At 32.9% G+C, this 14,603-nt stretch overlaps 2 protein-coding genes across 2 annotated transcripts; both read right to left on the bottom strand.

Moving 5' to 3' along the window:
* Positions 1-3,877: 3,877 nt before the first annotated feature.
* Positions 3,878-10,303, bottom strand: LOC107896802 (membrane-associated 30 kDa protein, chloroplastic). Its single transcript, XM_041078876.1, has 11 exons — positions 10,015-10,303; positions 9,018-9,139; positions 8,798-8,908; positions 8,467-8,531; positions 8,295-8,376; positions 7,227-7,301; positions 6,467-6,537; positions 6,293-6,375; positions 5,549-5,613; positions 4,733-4,807; positions 3,878-4,291 (listed from the first exon to the last, which is right to left on the bottom strand). Exons 1-11 carry the CDS (start codon positions 10,148-10,150, stop codon positions 4,172-4,174), a joined length of 1,005 nt encoding a protein of 334 aa, XP_040934810.1. The 5' UTR covers positions 10,151-10,303; the 3' UTR covers positions 3,878-4,171.
* A 1,061-nt stretch (positions 10,304-11,364) lies between these two features.
* Positions 11,365-13,683, bottom strand: LOC107896803 (uncharacterized). The gene is made up of 5 exons (XM_016822082.2): positions 13,484-13,683; positions 12,510-12,579; positions 12,000-12,419; positions 11,848-11,903; positions 11,365-11,765 (listed from the first exon to the last, which is right to left on the bottom strand). Exons 2-5 carry the CDS (start codon positions 12,565-12,567, stop codon positions 11,574-11,576), a joined length of 726 nt encoding a protein of 241 aa, XP_016677571.1. The 5' UTR covers positions 12,568-12,579; positions 13,484-13,683; the 3' UTR covers positions 11,365-11,573.
* Between the last annotated feature and the right edge of the window lie 920 nt (positions 13,684-14,603).

The raw sequence follows: 14,603 nt of genomic DNA, 5'->3' as shown, positions 1-14,603 counted from the left end.
ACAAAGAGCTTGGAAGCAAATGAATCCGGGTAAACAGTTAATTAAATTATTTAATTTAATTTATATTATTTAATTATATTGTACATTTTGAAGTTATTTTTAAATTTAAATAATATTATGCAGCTGAGTGGTGGATAATATACGGCACATGTGTTCCCGAATTACAAAAATTAGCAATTAAAGTGCTTAGTCAAACAACTTCAGCATCAAATTGCAAACGGAATTGGAGCACATTTAGTTATATTCACACCAAGGCAAGAAATAGGTTAAAGTATAAAAAACTTGAGAAACTAGTGTTTACCTATTATAATATGAGGCTTCAGATAAGGCATCAAAAAAGAATGAGCACTGATGATATAAACGCTAGTTTTAATCCTATCAGCCTTGATCATATCTTTGAAGATGTTGATCCGCTATCAGAATGGCTTCATGAGAAAGAGAATCCATTATTAGATGGTGAAAATGCCGGTGTATTGCCTGTGGATACCTCTGATGATGAAATGGATGTTGATCAATCTCAACAACTTTGTCTCATTCAAGTTCTAGTTCAATGCCAAGTCAGAGTGGTAATGGACCCGATGGTGGTGGTTTAAGTCCAATTGATGAGGATGATGGATATAGTGGTGATAGAGGTGAAATTAGGTCTTCTAGTCAGTATGGAGGAGAATATGGGGTTGGTACTACTAGTGGACATTTCCGTGATAGATCAGAGTTTGATGGAAATATGTTTCCTGAACCTAGGAGAGATAGAAGTGAACTTAGAGCTCCATCAAAAGGAAAAGGCAAGAAGCATACTTCTATAGGCTCTTCATCTGGTAGGAGATCGAGTTCTAGTAACCTTGGATACAGTGATTCATCTACTAGTACTCAAGGTTTTTATCCACCAGAACAACCTTCATATTTTCAGCCTTCACATGGTTATCCACAACCATATGGTTATTATCCACCATTTCCTAATTATGGTGTGCCATACCAGCCCCAAATGCATCCTCCACCACCAATGTATCACCCACCTCCACCTCTCATGTATCCTCCTCCTCAAATATATCCTCCATATCAATTATATGAAAACCAAGGTGAAAATGTCACTTTTTTTGGATATATTTTTGGACAAAGGTCAAGAGAACCAAGTCAAGAACGCTCTCAAAGTGAAGGTGAAGGATCCGATCTTCCTTGTCATTCCAGTAATTGGTGAAAACTAAATCGTACCACTACCATTATTTGTAAGGTATGTTTTTTTTAAAGAAAACTTTTGTTAATGTTCTTAATTTTGATGATATTAAAACATTTAAAATATATCTTTAGATAAATGAATAGAGTATATTTTATGAAAAGATGATTAAGAATCCAAGCATGTTAAACTATATATGAAAGTAGAATGAGAGTGAGAATAAGTGATAGGAAATAGGAATAATTAATAAGAATCTATACATTTATCTTTTCTTTTTTTCTTTTTGCAGCATAGAATGTTTATATCTTCACCATCTTCAAAGCTGTCAAGAAATATTAAAGACATCTCTCACGTATGAATTTTCAATTATTTTATCTGTAAAAACTTTCAAGTTTATTAAATATGATAAATGTTTAATATTTTCTTCTTTTTTACTTTGTTATTAGTTAATATAAAGTTCTTAGAAAATTCATAAATAAATATAAGAATAATTAATGATTATAAAAGTTGTGTTCTCATATCATATTAATAAAAGTTCATAAGTGTTAGAAAATACTCTAAAAATTATTAAAAGTGACTTTTTATAATTATAATTAAAATTATTATGTTTTACAATAGGTTGTGCGAATTTTAAAAAAATTCACGACCGCGATACCCGCAGTGACCGCAATAGCATCCGTTATGTCCGCAACCGCGATAAATGCAACGCGACCGAAAACGCGGCCGCGACCGCAATTTAAATCCCTGGCCATACGTGTATGTTTTCATGAATGTTTTTCACGTTTGAACTTTCAGTAAGTGTTAATTTGAACATTAACATTCATAGTGTTTTATTTCAAAATTGCAACAAAGGATTTTAATTATCGATTTACATTTGCACATATAGTTGCAGAAAGCTGCATTATTAGATATCTTGAACCTACCTATAAAGAAGAAGACGAAAAATAAAAAATAAAAAAATAAAAAAACAAAAACACCATGTTTAACTTTCATCTAGTGTGATTTCCGATCCTTAACTGGATTTCATGACTTGAATCATTCTAGTGACCAGGTCCTCTAGGACTGGGTCCAGAAGCCAACCGCTCGAGCCAGCACGACATGGTGAACTTGGCCTTCTCGTACACTGACGAGTATGTCTCCAAGTGATTTGCTTTAGCAAAATCCTCTGCTATAACTCTTGTTGCCTCCACCCCAACGTGGCTCAAAATGGCCATTGAGATGACAAAAATGATCATAAGGGTGTTTAATTTTCTGCTATTCATCTTCCAAAAACACTGTATTTTCCGTCACCCAAACTATCAAACGTTTTCTTTCTTTTTTTTTTCCCTGAAAGGTATATATGAAGGTTGTTGTGTTTGTATGAAGTATGGAAGGGAAATGGGGGTATATATATAGAGGAAAGGTGGCTAGATTTAGACTCAAGTAAAATAGTTTGAATATATTAGTTAGGGTTTTGTCAATTTGGCTTACAAAGAAGATTACGTGTTGTTGACCAAGGAGTTTTGAAACAGTCATGCATGCAGCAGACATAAAATGGAAATAATAATAATGACTGAAAATGGGGTTTGGGATTGGGGTTTTGAACATGTCAGAAGCACTAAGTTGTTTGAACATTTGATTTAATACGGCATATGCATTGTAGTTTCCTCCTAGTTAAATTCTATTTTTTCTTTTGCGCTTTCGTGGATTTAGTTTTTACAATATTTTTATTTGATTAATTTTAATCTTGACTCAAATAATAGTATTTAAATATTTTTGATTAAATTCAATCACTGGTTTATATTATGTGTATAATCGTAAATTTAGTTTATATTTTTCAATTTAATCATTTTAAATCTTTATACTTTTCAAATTTTGAAATTTCAGTTGAAATCAATTATAATTGTTAATCCATTAACTAAATTTTTAGTGAATAATATGTAAAAATAACAAGGCATTACACATATGATAATATGTTTGCAGTATCAGATTTTGCGAATAGCATAACTTAACATAGAGAGTTTAACAACTATCATTTGGTAGGGATTGGAATTTTAAAATTTGAAAAGTATAAGGACTAAAAATTATCAAATTAAAGTAAAAGGATTAAATACACAACTTTTATAAAATACAGGGACTAATAGCAAAATTTAACCTTCCCTTTTCCATAAGGTAGAAAGCTGGTTTTTGTCATTTCTCCATAAAGTAGAAAGTTGGGTTTTGTCATTTGGTAGGGGATTACTTTTATCTCCATAAAATTATCAAATTACGATGTTTTTTCTTTATTCAAAATTAATCAAGTGCAAAGTTTTGAAAATTTCAAGTACTTTGCTTAATTTGAATGGAATGACTTTGCAAATAAGACCGAAATTCTTGCTATTAACAGCGAAGGTATTGTGATGGCACCTCATTTTTCGTTCAATGACCGCAATTTATAGTCTACCTCTACTTGAAGTTTTGACACGTCTCCTCCTTCAACTTGGTAAGCAATTTCTACAGTGTCTTTAAGGCTCCCATAGAAGTAGAACAGTTCCATGTCGACCAAAGAAGGGAATTTCAATACAATATTCACATAATCGGGTATACTAAAATCCTTCGGAAGAGACAGAGAAAAGTACCTAACAAGGGCCAGGGAATCGTGACTCAGTCCTTGCATGCCGCCTGTAATTGACTCTATATGTATATATAAAGTATTCTGTTTGTCGCCAATAAGGTATGCAAAACAGATTAAAATGCTAAATTGCAATGGACTATTTGTAGTATTGTACATTAGCAAGCTATTGAATAAATGGTCCAAAAACATGGGTCGTTGCCGCTGGTGCGCAGTAGGTTATAAGGGCAACATGACAATGATAAATACATAAAAAGTATGTACATAACCATCCAAAACTGGTTATAGTTCATTGATCTTGGACTACAGCTATACAAATGATCTGTTTGGATTCTAGCTCAATATGATAAAACTGTTTTGGTTTGTTCATGAAATAAAAATACCATCATTTGGGTATCCAGATCAGGAACTTAGAAGTCCTTTGCCTTTCGCCTCAGTTCATTGAGCTCCATCTCAATCTCAGAATCTCGATAAGGAAATGCTGTATTTGTGCTAGCAGAAACAGCTCTTCCAGGTGGAAGCTCTCCTTTCTGTTAGTCAAAATAAGAGGCCAAAAGAGAATTAAAAACTTCCATAAGGTTGAAATTCAAGACACTGTGCCTTTGGCTTACAGCTTCAGAAATAAGTAATAACCATGAGGTTTTGACCGACTGTGGGGAATTTTTTTCCTCCTCAAAGTACTACTCTAGTTGCCAAAACAGACTAGGGAAAGGGGAAAAAATATGCACAAAAAGATTCTGCATGTTCAGTCAATTCTGATTCATTTTATTTTATTTTATTTATTTTTTCCTTTAGTTTTCTGGTCAGTCAGGTCTGGATTCAGTTCATCACCCAACATCCAGATGGAGCTCAATATATTGTTAACGTAATTTAATTTTAAAAGCCTAGTATAGGCAGGGAAGTTATGTATGTGAGAGAACCTAATATAATCAAACAGAACCTGCCATTCATGAAACAAGTATGAGACATACCTGCGAGCTACCAGAGAGTTCCCTTTTCATTTTTGCAAGATCATCATCAACTGATGTGCTCTCAAGTAATGCAAACTGCAAATTGAAATGAGATCGAAAAATACATTATATTATCATAGCGGAAGGGTTCTACAAATGCTGCAGCACATTGTAGTTTTGCATTCTTATTATAAATTTTCAGGTGGTAAGACAATCCAGATTTTCTGACTAAGAACTGACTATAATTCTGATTTTTATCTTGAAATTAAAATAAAAATATTACTAATCCCGACTACATGACCTTCATGCCACAACTACAGAAAACAATGGCTACCACATCAAATTGACTTTCCATCTATTTTCAGTTCAGGGAACTTACAGGACCTTTTCCTTATTTCCTGTCCTAGAAGAAATTCAACAGAAACAAAAAGAACATAGCTCCCGATTTCAAAAAGATGCAAGCATAAACCAAAAAACTGTTGGTTGAAGTGGTATCAACCTCATCCTGTAAGGATGAGAGCAAAAGTTCTGTCCCCGGGAAGCACACTTGTTGAGAAGACTTTACCCTAAACACTCCTGGCCTGACAGAGATTAGTCTTGAATCTAATGTGGCTTGGGGATACCCTAGGTTTACACCAAAAAAATTCAAGCATAAACCTACAGCTAAATTGACGTTTATTAGTCACACCATCAACAAGCCATTAGGTTGTTAAATACCAGGCCTATGATGGCCACTGCCATTAATGATGTATATTTCATATATCAACAAGAGAAATTTGGCCATATAAAGTTCATATCAGATTCAAAGAATGCAAATAAAGATAAAGCAGTTACTACCTTTCCTTCAAGATCATCAGTGGTTAACTGCCCAAGAGCTTCTGCTTCAGACTCCATTGCCAAAACTGTCAAAAAATACATATATAAGCAAGGGATGGTCAATCTAGAGTGATCAAGAACTGCATTTAGGAGGGATTTCAAATCATCAGGTGCATGATAAGGATGCTTTCAGACTATGTATTTTGACTCTTCTGTTCTTTTTTTAAGTACCCCTGACTCGTACACATTTGAAAATGAATAAGGGGATATGACCCTCTAAGGACCTTCTATATGGATGAAAAAGATGAATATACTCATATCGGACACATACCCCTATCTGATACTTACACCTAAGTCTGAGTAACAAGGACTTTATATAAATAATATATGATTATTAATAGCACCACTTTTATGAAACTTTTAGTTCAGAAAATTATAGTTGATTAAACAGCATCATTTGTAAGCCAATAAGGACACCCGAACTTCAGAACTCCTCACATCCCTTAGCAAATTGATTTTTTCAACTTGGGGAGCTTCTTCACACCTCAGCTTCCTAAACAGGAACTGGAAATACTGTGTCAGTGCACTAGAAGAAATCACCCAATAACTTGATTGGATAAGACTTTAATGTTTAAGATATGTTCAAGAAAGTTAATTAGGCACACTTTCTGTCAAGTCAAATTCTAATCTTGCTAACGCTAAAGCAGAAATTAATTTGCAATTCTCACTTAGAAAAAAATAGCTTCCAACCTAAGAGGAACTCACCTTTCTCTTCCATCTTCTCAAAAGCTGCTAAAGCACTGCCAGTGTTGACATTTCCCACCATCTCATTGACTTTAGTTGCAGTTCTGAAGAAACACCAAAGTGATCATGACCAGAAAGTCCAATGTATAAAACACAGAGAAAAAGGGAGGTCACAATGGGAATAGTGGAGATTACTTTGCAGATTGAGCACGAGCTTTCAAAGTGTCTTTCTTCGACTTTGCCTCTTGTATCTTGCTCTCCAAAAGCTACACAAAATGAAATTCAGGAAATGAAATAGCAAACAAATCCATCAATGTATAAATACCAAGGTAAAAAAATTACATACATAGTTCTCTTATTACATCTATTATTCATTTATTAAGTGTTTCATCAATTTTATTTCCATCAAATTCATCAGTCATAATTCTAAGGCAAAAATCATGTCTCAGTTTAACAAAATGACCTACAAATTATATTAAGAGGCATATATATCAAGATAGATTGGATAATTTTCAAGCTACTTGACATCCTGCAAATTCCCAACACATTGCTGACATGAAGCTTCCCTGATAACTCAGCAACTTACATGACAGCTAAACCTGCTCCATCATGTTTTCAGCACAATTTACTATCTCTAACTAATGGATCATATACAGCAAGATGATAGTTCAGTTCCATATCCTATCTTATTCCAGGTTCCTAATTAACCTATAATTCTAAAACCAAGATCAACACAACTCTCTTTCATGTTTCATATATTGAAAACAGATCTTTAACCTTTAGATTTTCAAGTCTCATATTCCAAGACATAATAATCATTTATTTCAATTCATGCCAAATGTTAAGTAAAGTGAATTCAAAACCTAAGCAGTATATGACATAATCAAATTCCAAACCATCTAAATAAATAATATTTCAATCGAATTTAGAGTAAAAAAGTTAAATAGAAAGATACCCGTGTGTTAGAGACAAGATTATCAACAACGGTTTGCTGTTGATCAAGTTGAGCTTTCAATGAATTAGCATTATCCTGCAACAAAAAGGAAAAATGATGATTAATCAACCATTCAGTCTGAAAGATACCATCCACTTTAGGAATTTAGAATTTAACAGGTCCTAGAACTAAAAGAAGAATCCATTTTTATCAAATTCTATGCATCAGTTAGTTTCAAGCTCTTAGCCAATAAACCAAATACTCTGCCCCCTTGTCTTTTTGTAAGTTTGTGTTAGAACAAGACTATGTTGGGAGACATGAAGGAAACAGATAGGAGACATAAAAGTACAAAAGTCAACACCAAAACCTCAAATCTCAAGCTTTTAATTCCAAAACCAAAGCTAACAGAAATCAAAATAACAAAAACCACTTATATCTACAACTTATAATCTTAAGATTCAAAATGCCAACACTAATCCTAAAATATCCTACAAACCACAAATTAGAATTTGATCCATAAAAATATTAAAAAGCAATTGAGAATGTCCTAAATGGCTTTATTTCTTATATCAGCCATTTTTTTTCCACTCATCAGCTCATCTTTTCTTCTCTCTTTTCTTCTTCCTGCTCCATATAAATTCAGCATCCTTTTATATATTCTCTACTTTAAAATGAACAAAAGTAATAGAACCATAAAAGCCCGAGCCCAACAAAACTGATCTGTTTTTCCTTGTTGCAACTCCAAACCATAACTTCTCCATAGATTGAAATGGTAAACTCTAAAAATACAATCACCACGATAAACGGCTAAACTATGCTAATCTTGTTAGTTTAAATTTCCAGCTTCTCAAATCCTTTAGAAAGACAAAAAAGAAAAAAAAAAGAATGTTCAGCAAACGCCTTGACTAGGGAAAATTTACTTCTATATCAAAATTTAGCTGTCCTATCATCTTATTGAAATCAAATACTTGGAAAAAAAATTCATTAATGTTCTTTTGACAAATTTCAAGGAGTAAGAAATTGTAGATATGGAATGATTTTATATGAATGCCCAGAGAAACTCTATCTGATAGCAGGATGACATCTTACGGCAAAAGATTTACGCCTCTTAAGGGCTTCACGTGCAAGATCCTCTTCTCCTTTCTGCAGAGCCAGCTGTGCTTTACGGTACCTATATGAAACCAAAACGTAAAGGGGACATTTAAATACCCACGTATTTGGCAGCTAGAGGGAAAATAAAAAAAACTCCTTAATCAATTACCAATCTTCAGAAGCCTGTTGTGCAGCTTTGTACTTATTTTCCAACCGTTTTTGAGATGCTAATACCTTCAAAAAGGATAAAAGATAACATGTATAGTAAAGTGGGAAGAAAATTACACTGGAAAGGAAGAACGAAAAGTCACATAGATTCTAAGACCATAAAGGCATCTATAGTTGAGTAAATGAGCAATGCGATCATGGATAAAAAAGAACAAAAGAATATTAAAAATGATAAAATAAAGGTGAGACAAAGGAGATCACAAGAACAGAAATAAAGGATCCAAAAGACAACTTAAGAAAGAAACAAAATAAATAAATAAAATGAGGCTTACTTGCGCTGTGGCCTGTCTCATCTTTACCAAGTCATCATTCATTTCAAGCACAGCTTGATCTAAAATTTTCTCTGGGTCTTCAAAGGAACTTAAGAGTGCATTTGCATACGACTGCCATCATTGTTGAATTTTCATGTTATTGATGTAACAGACCAAAAGTTGGAATCAGAAGCCATGGTATTGTTACATTAATGTATATAAACAGGTCCTAAACTCTGACCTTAACAACTCTAGCAAACCGATCAAAAAGGTTCATGCGCGTACCAAGGGCACCTCCTCTTTGTCTGTAACAATGAGATCTTCCAGGAACACTCCTTAACCTTGTAAGTTTTAGGGAAGCTACTGTTTAAAGGGAAAAAAGGGAAAATAAAATGACAAACCACTTTAGAAGTTAATATTTAGCTCCTTCAAATGATGTTAGAGGGTCTCTAAAGTTGGTATTGTCATGTCGTATGTATGTCCTTCTTTACAGGAGTTTCACACTCCCTAATCATAAGTTAGAATGCAGATAAAATAGTCAAATAGAAAAATGGGAGGAAGAAAATGGGTTGAAAAGATGGTGGCTTACATGATAAGCAGTTCAAAATTTCATTACCAAAAAAAAAGCCCTTCACTAAAAAAGCATACTTAATTGCTAGAGAACCGAACCAATTCATCAACAAATTTTTTATGTTATAGAACTCGTTAACTTTTTTGACATGTAAATCATACAAATGCCGTTATCCAGAAAACCATTTATGCTTTAATAATTTAACGTCTTTAAGAACACATTTGACTCACCACTTAACTAAGCTTTTGCTTTAACTATACCATTAGCAGACAACCAATAAACCAGTAGCCCATTGAACATAGAAATGCCATCATCAATTCAACCAGTTGAGCTTGAAAAGTATTTTATGTATTCCATTTGAGTTAAGTTAGCAGCCTAGTCAATCTACTTATCAAATAAGATTCATAGAAACCCTGTTTTCACTAATAAAGCTATGTAAGACACAATGACTCTAAAATTACAATAAGAATCAAAGCCTTTTTTTTTTTTCCTTTTAAGAGAAAAAAAGCATAACTTTGATATATGCCATCTAATAAACAAAACTCAGTTCCAAATTCTAACGCTGGTCTTCTTCCAAAAGCAAGTAAAAGGGGAAAAAAACTGCATTAACCATCTTAAAAAATAGAAATAACGAATACCCATTTAAATTGAAGAAAAGGAAGAGTACCTCCGCCATTGAAGAAGGAAGAAGTGAGTGGTTTCTTAACTAAACAGAGGGTGCTACTATTCCCCGAGCTTGAAGAAGAAGCAGTGGGTTTCAATGGTATGGTAAATCCTGAGATTATGTGAGACTTGACAGCCATCTTAGGATTAATGGGAACAAAAATTGAAGGGTTTTATTGCCTTTTTTTTTTTTTTTGAACAAGGTTTTATTGCTATGAGAAAATAAAGAAATATAAATTTTATAGATACAAATTAAAGAGATGAAGAAATCACTCTCGCAAATAGGCGTTTTCAGATTCGGATTTTTTCCCCTTTATATATGTGATTGATTTTGATTTTCGTCCGGTGCTGCCCAAAAACGTTGAACCGGGGGTGGTTCAACCGGTTCAGCTCTAGCTCTCGGTTCGATTTTATAATCATATATTTTTATGAGATTAATAAATTAGATTTTGCATTCCAAAATCTAAGAAAAATATAAGATTTTTCAATAACGTATTGTCCAATAAATAAAAAATTTCAACATTAAAAAACGCTTTATTATATTTCTAGAAAAAAATTAACTACAAAATTACTCTAAAATTATATAGTTTTTGTTTATTAGGTATTTAAAGTTTTTTATTTGTCAATTTATATAAGAAAAAGTGTATGATATCCAATAAAAATTTGACAGTTTTTACCGGTTAATATCATATTTTGAGGAAAATGAGATAAAATGTCACTTTATTAAAAAAATTACAAATTAATCCTTGTACATTAAAAAAATGAATATTAAATTTTCCATTAAAAATTTCATCCATATATGTTGTTAATAAATAATTTGATATTTTTTAAATTTTTTATAAAGTCACTTGAAATTAAAGAATGAGTAAAATTGAATAAAAGTACAATAAATGCTAATGTGGCAATGGGCCTAAACACTAACACATGGGGTGTGATAGAATCTTAATAGTTATTTTCTTTTCATCTTTATTGCTGCCAGTATATTTAAATCTAAACACACATCTTTATTCAATCTCATCTCATTTTAATCTCACCCAACCCAATGGAGTTGGTACCTTAAGTTTTACTAGAATACTTTTGTCTTAATTTAATAAAAAAATGTATGACATCCAATAAAAACATGCTAGGTAAAAATTAAATTAATTTAATAATTTACGTAGCATCAAAAAAAAAAAAACTTAAATTTCTCTTGAAAAAGACCAAAAAGACTTTATGGTCAATATATTCCGGTGATATTCGTACTTTTAACAGATTTTACATAATTTTCCATGTCAATTTCTCGTTTTATATCATGTTCACAATAAAAATGAGCATGCTGCACTATGATCATTTGGCTCGACAGAAGAAAACCAGATGACAGACCATTCAACCAGGCTTTCATTTCACCTCAAACTTGAATGCAACATAAGTTGCAACATGTTTACGGTTTTCCTACTACCAAAAATAACCGCAGTCAAGTACAATAAAAGAATTTCTTTCTAATACATGGATTACTGCTAATATATGGTGCCAGCTAGAATTGACAACCAGGCCTTGAAACTTGAAATCAATGCTTTTTCACCATTATGGTGATTCTATCAACTTAAAACTGGGAATGTACTTAGGATCATCCCACTGCATATAATGGTCCGGTGCCTCTGGACTAGCTGGGCAAGAGTCGAGTTTCCTAGACAACTTATGCTTTGGAGGAGATAGTTCTTCAATCAGCATTGCAGTTATCTCGTTCATTTTGGCATCCCTTGAAGGACTTGTAGGCTGTAACAGAAGTAAACTAGTATTCTTAGGACAATCCATATGCTAAAGCTTATGAGACTGCTAAAATGAGATGAACGTTTACCTCCATTTTGTTTGACAATGAATGTTGCTTTGCAGATGCAGAACGTTTGCAGAAATCTAAACAAAAAACCATGCATGCAAATGTAAGTATCCAGTCAGCCAAATATTAATTCAATGTAAACATATGAATGAATGCCAAGTGAATTTCTTTACCATCTAATCCGAGGATCCGTAAAAATTCATTAGTGCTTATGGCTCTTTTCTGTGCTTTGATGCATTCTTCATGATTGTGCAGAAACCCTTCCTCTGCAATATCTTCTGGAATACATAGCTTTGCAGTTTGGTTCTTTGATGTTCCTTGCAAGTGAGGCTTGCCTGAGTTGGAAATGTCAGAGAGAGCTTTCCTGCCACTAGCTTGAACTTTCTCAGAGGCCTTAGGGACACTCTTTTTCTTGCTTGAATCATTTGGGAGTTTAAAGGCAACTGTTTCTTTCTCAGTGAATGAAATGATCTTGGAACTCTCCTTTTTAGATGTCTGCTTTGCGGTTGGGTTCACTGAATTCGATAGATCACCAAGTGGTTTTCTTCCACCAGTACTGGCTTTTCTCGGTGCTTTAGAGATATTAGCCTTGCCTGTAGGAAGCAATTTCAATTATCAAATTCTACATGAAAAACAAAATGGACAAAACCAAAAAAAATAATAGAAAGTGTTGGGAATGGTACCATTAAACTGAACATTTAGATTCTGATCTTGAATCAAACTGACAATACGCGATGCCATCTGTGGAATTTGCTGATAAGATCCAAATCAACACCACCTATGAGATGTAAGGGAAGAAAAGTTACAGTCTAAGAATGTAAAAGGTATGAAACTCAAACAACATCCGGTTCATAAAACAAGATCCACCAAAGAGCCATACAGAGATAGGGGAAAATTGAACAAGAAATAGGGGAGAAATCATGCTAAATCCTGAGGAAACTGAAAGGGTTTTGAAGATGTCATGTCAAAGCTTAAAATAGAAAGACATTCAAGGTATGGAACTGTCCAATAAGAAATGTAGCTTTCAAATATTTACATGTAATCGAGTATCATTTACAGTCTATTTTGATTCAATTACAGCACTCATCCTAAAACTAACAGCGCAAGAATCCAGTGTAAACTGTGAAGCTCATGCAAGGAATGCTGAGTATTAACAAGGCTCTTGTTATATTCTATTTCCATATTAAAGCATCATCAGATGTTGGAACAAATTTTGAAAAGTGAACTCCGAAGCATATCAAAAGTCTTAATTAGTCCAAAATGAAACATGTAACTAAAATCGAAACCTTAATTTACAAAATCCAAAAACTTTTCGGTTTACAAGATACATGTGGTACAAAGGAAGGGAAAACAATGGAATTCTATGATAATCCCAAAGGACAAACCCAGAAAGGGAGAAAAAGAAACCTAGGATACAGCAGACAAATGGGTCATTCTTGGAATTATTCTTTCCTTCTTCCATTCATTTCTCAACAAACAAACAGGTATTCTTTTTTTTATGGTTTTCCATTCAGAAACAAATCAATAACTCAAATCCCCTTTTCATTTTCACCCTAAGTCTAAGAAAAAAAAAAGAAAATTGAATATTTCTCTTTCAACCATTAAAGAATACAAAATAACTTTAAACACAGAAAAAAACCTATAAAACAAAACTTACGACGGATTTTTGACGAGTCAAAATTTCTTGCTTTTGATCTGCAGATTCTGCACTTGGCTTTGCTTTCTGGATTTGTTTCCTTTGAACGTTGCTAATTGAAAAAAAAAAGGAGTTCGATTTCTGTTTATAAGAACCCAGAGCTGCAACGGTAACTTTTTTCACATTTACAGGAATACCCCTCTGTTGGCTTATAATTAAATAACTATAGGTTTTTCAATTGGGCAACGTGGGCTCTATAAAACGGTAACGAATCCGCATTTTTCACAAAAATATGAAGGCCCAAATTTAAGGTTTATAACCTAATAAATTAACCATTAAATCACTATTTGGTATCTACAATTTTTCTCCCATCCAGGTTTAAAATTTTTTTTATTCAATTTAGGTCAGGTTGAGTTTAAAATATAGTTTCACCGTATAAGATTTCACAAATTTGAATTAATATACCCGTAACTCCTATTTTCTCTTTTGTTCTTATACTTGTGTTGTAAGCCTACTTGCAACTGATGTTCATTTACATTCAATTTTCCTACTTGTTTTATCTTGAGTTACAACTAGAGGTGTGCATGGGCCGCAAAGACCCGCCCGAAATGTGGGAGGATTTGGGCAAAAATATAAGCCCGAAAAATGAGATTGGACAAAAAAATAAGGCCCGTTTAAAAAATGGGCCGGGCTCGGGTAAGATATTTTTAGTTCGGGCCCGGCCCGGCCTGGCCCGAATTCACTAAAGGACAAAAAAATTCTGCATATTTTTTTTATTTTTGAATGTTATTTTCTTGTTGTTTTCTCCATATTTTGCTACCATTTTACTATTATGTTGCTATTATTTTGTTGTTATTGTTTGGATATTGTATAAAATTTATTTTATTGTTAATTTTCTTATTATTTTAAATGTATTTGTTAATTTTTTATTATTTTAGAAGCATTTGCTTGTTAAGTTGCATTTATCTTAGTGTTATTTAAGTCTACATATTTTTCAAAATTTATTTTCAATTTTTTGGGAAATATTTATTTTGATATTTTTAGTATTTTTGATGTATTATACATATATTTAAAAATAATATAAAAAATTAATACGGGCGGGCCAGGCCGAGCCCGGGTTTTAATATTTTTATCCGAGTGG

Source organism: Gossypium hirsutum, chromosome A10 (genome assembly GCF_007990345.1).
Source record: "Gossypium hirsutum isolate 1008001.06 chromosome A10, Gossypium_hirsutum_v2.1, whole genome shotgun sequence".
Classification (NCBI taxonomy): Eukaryota; Viridiplantae; Streptophyta; class Magnoliopsida; order Malvales; family Malvaceae; genus Gossypium; species Gossypium hirsutum.
The sequence above is the reverse complement of the archived record's forward strand: the minus strand, read 5'-3'. Positions and strand labels throughout refer to the sequence as shown.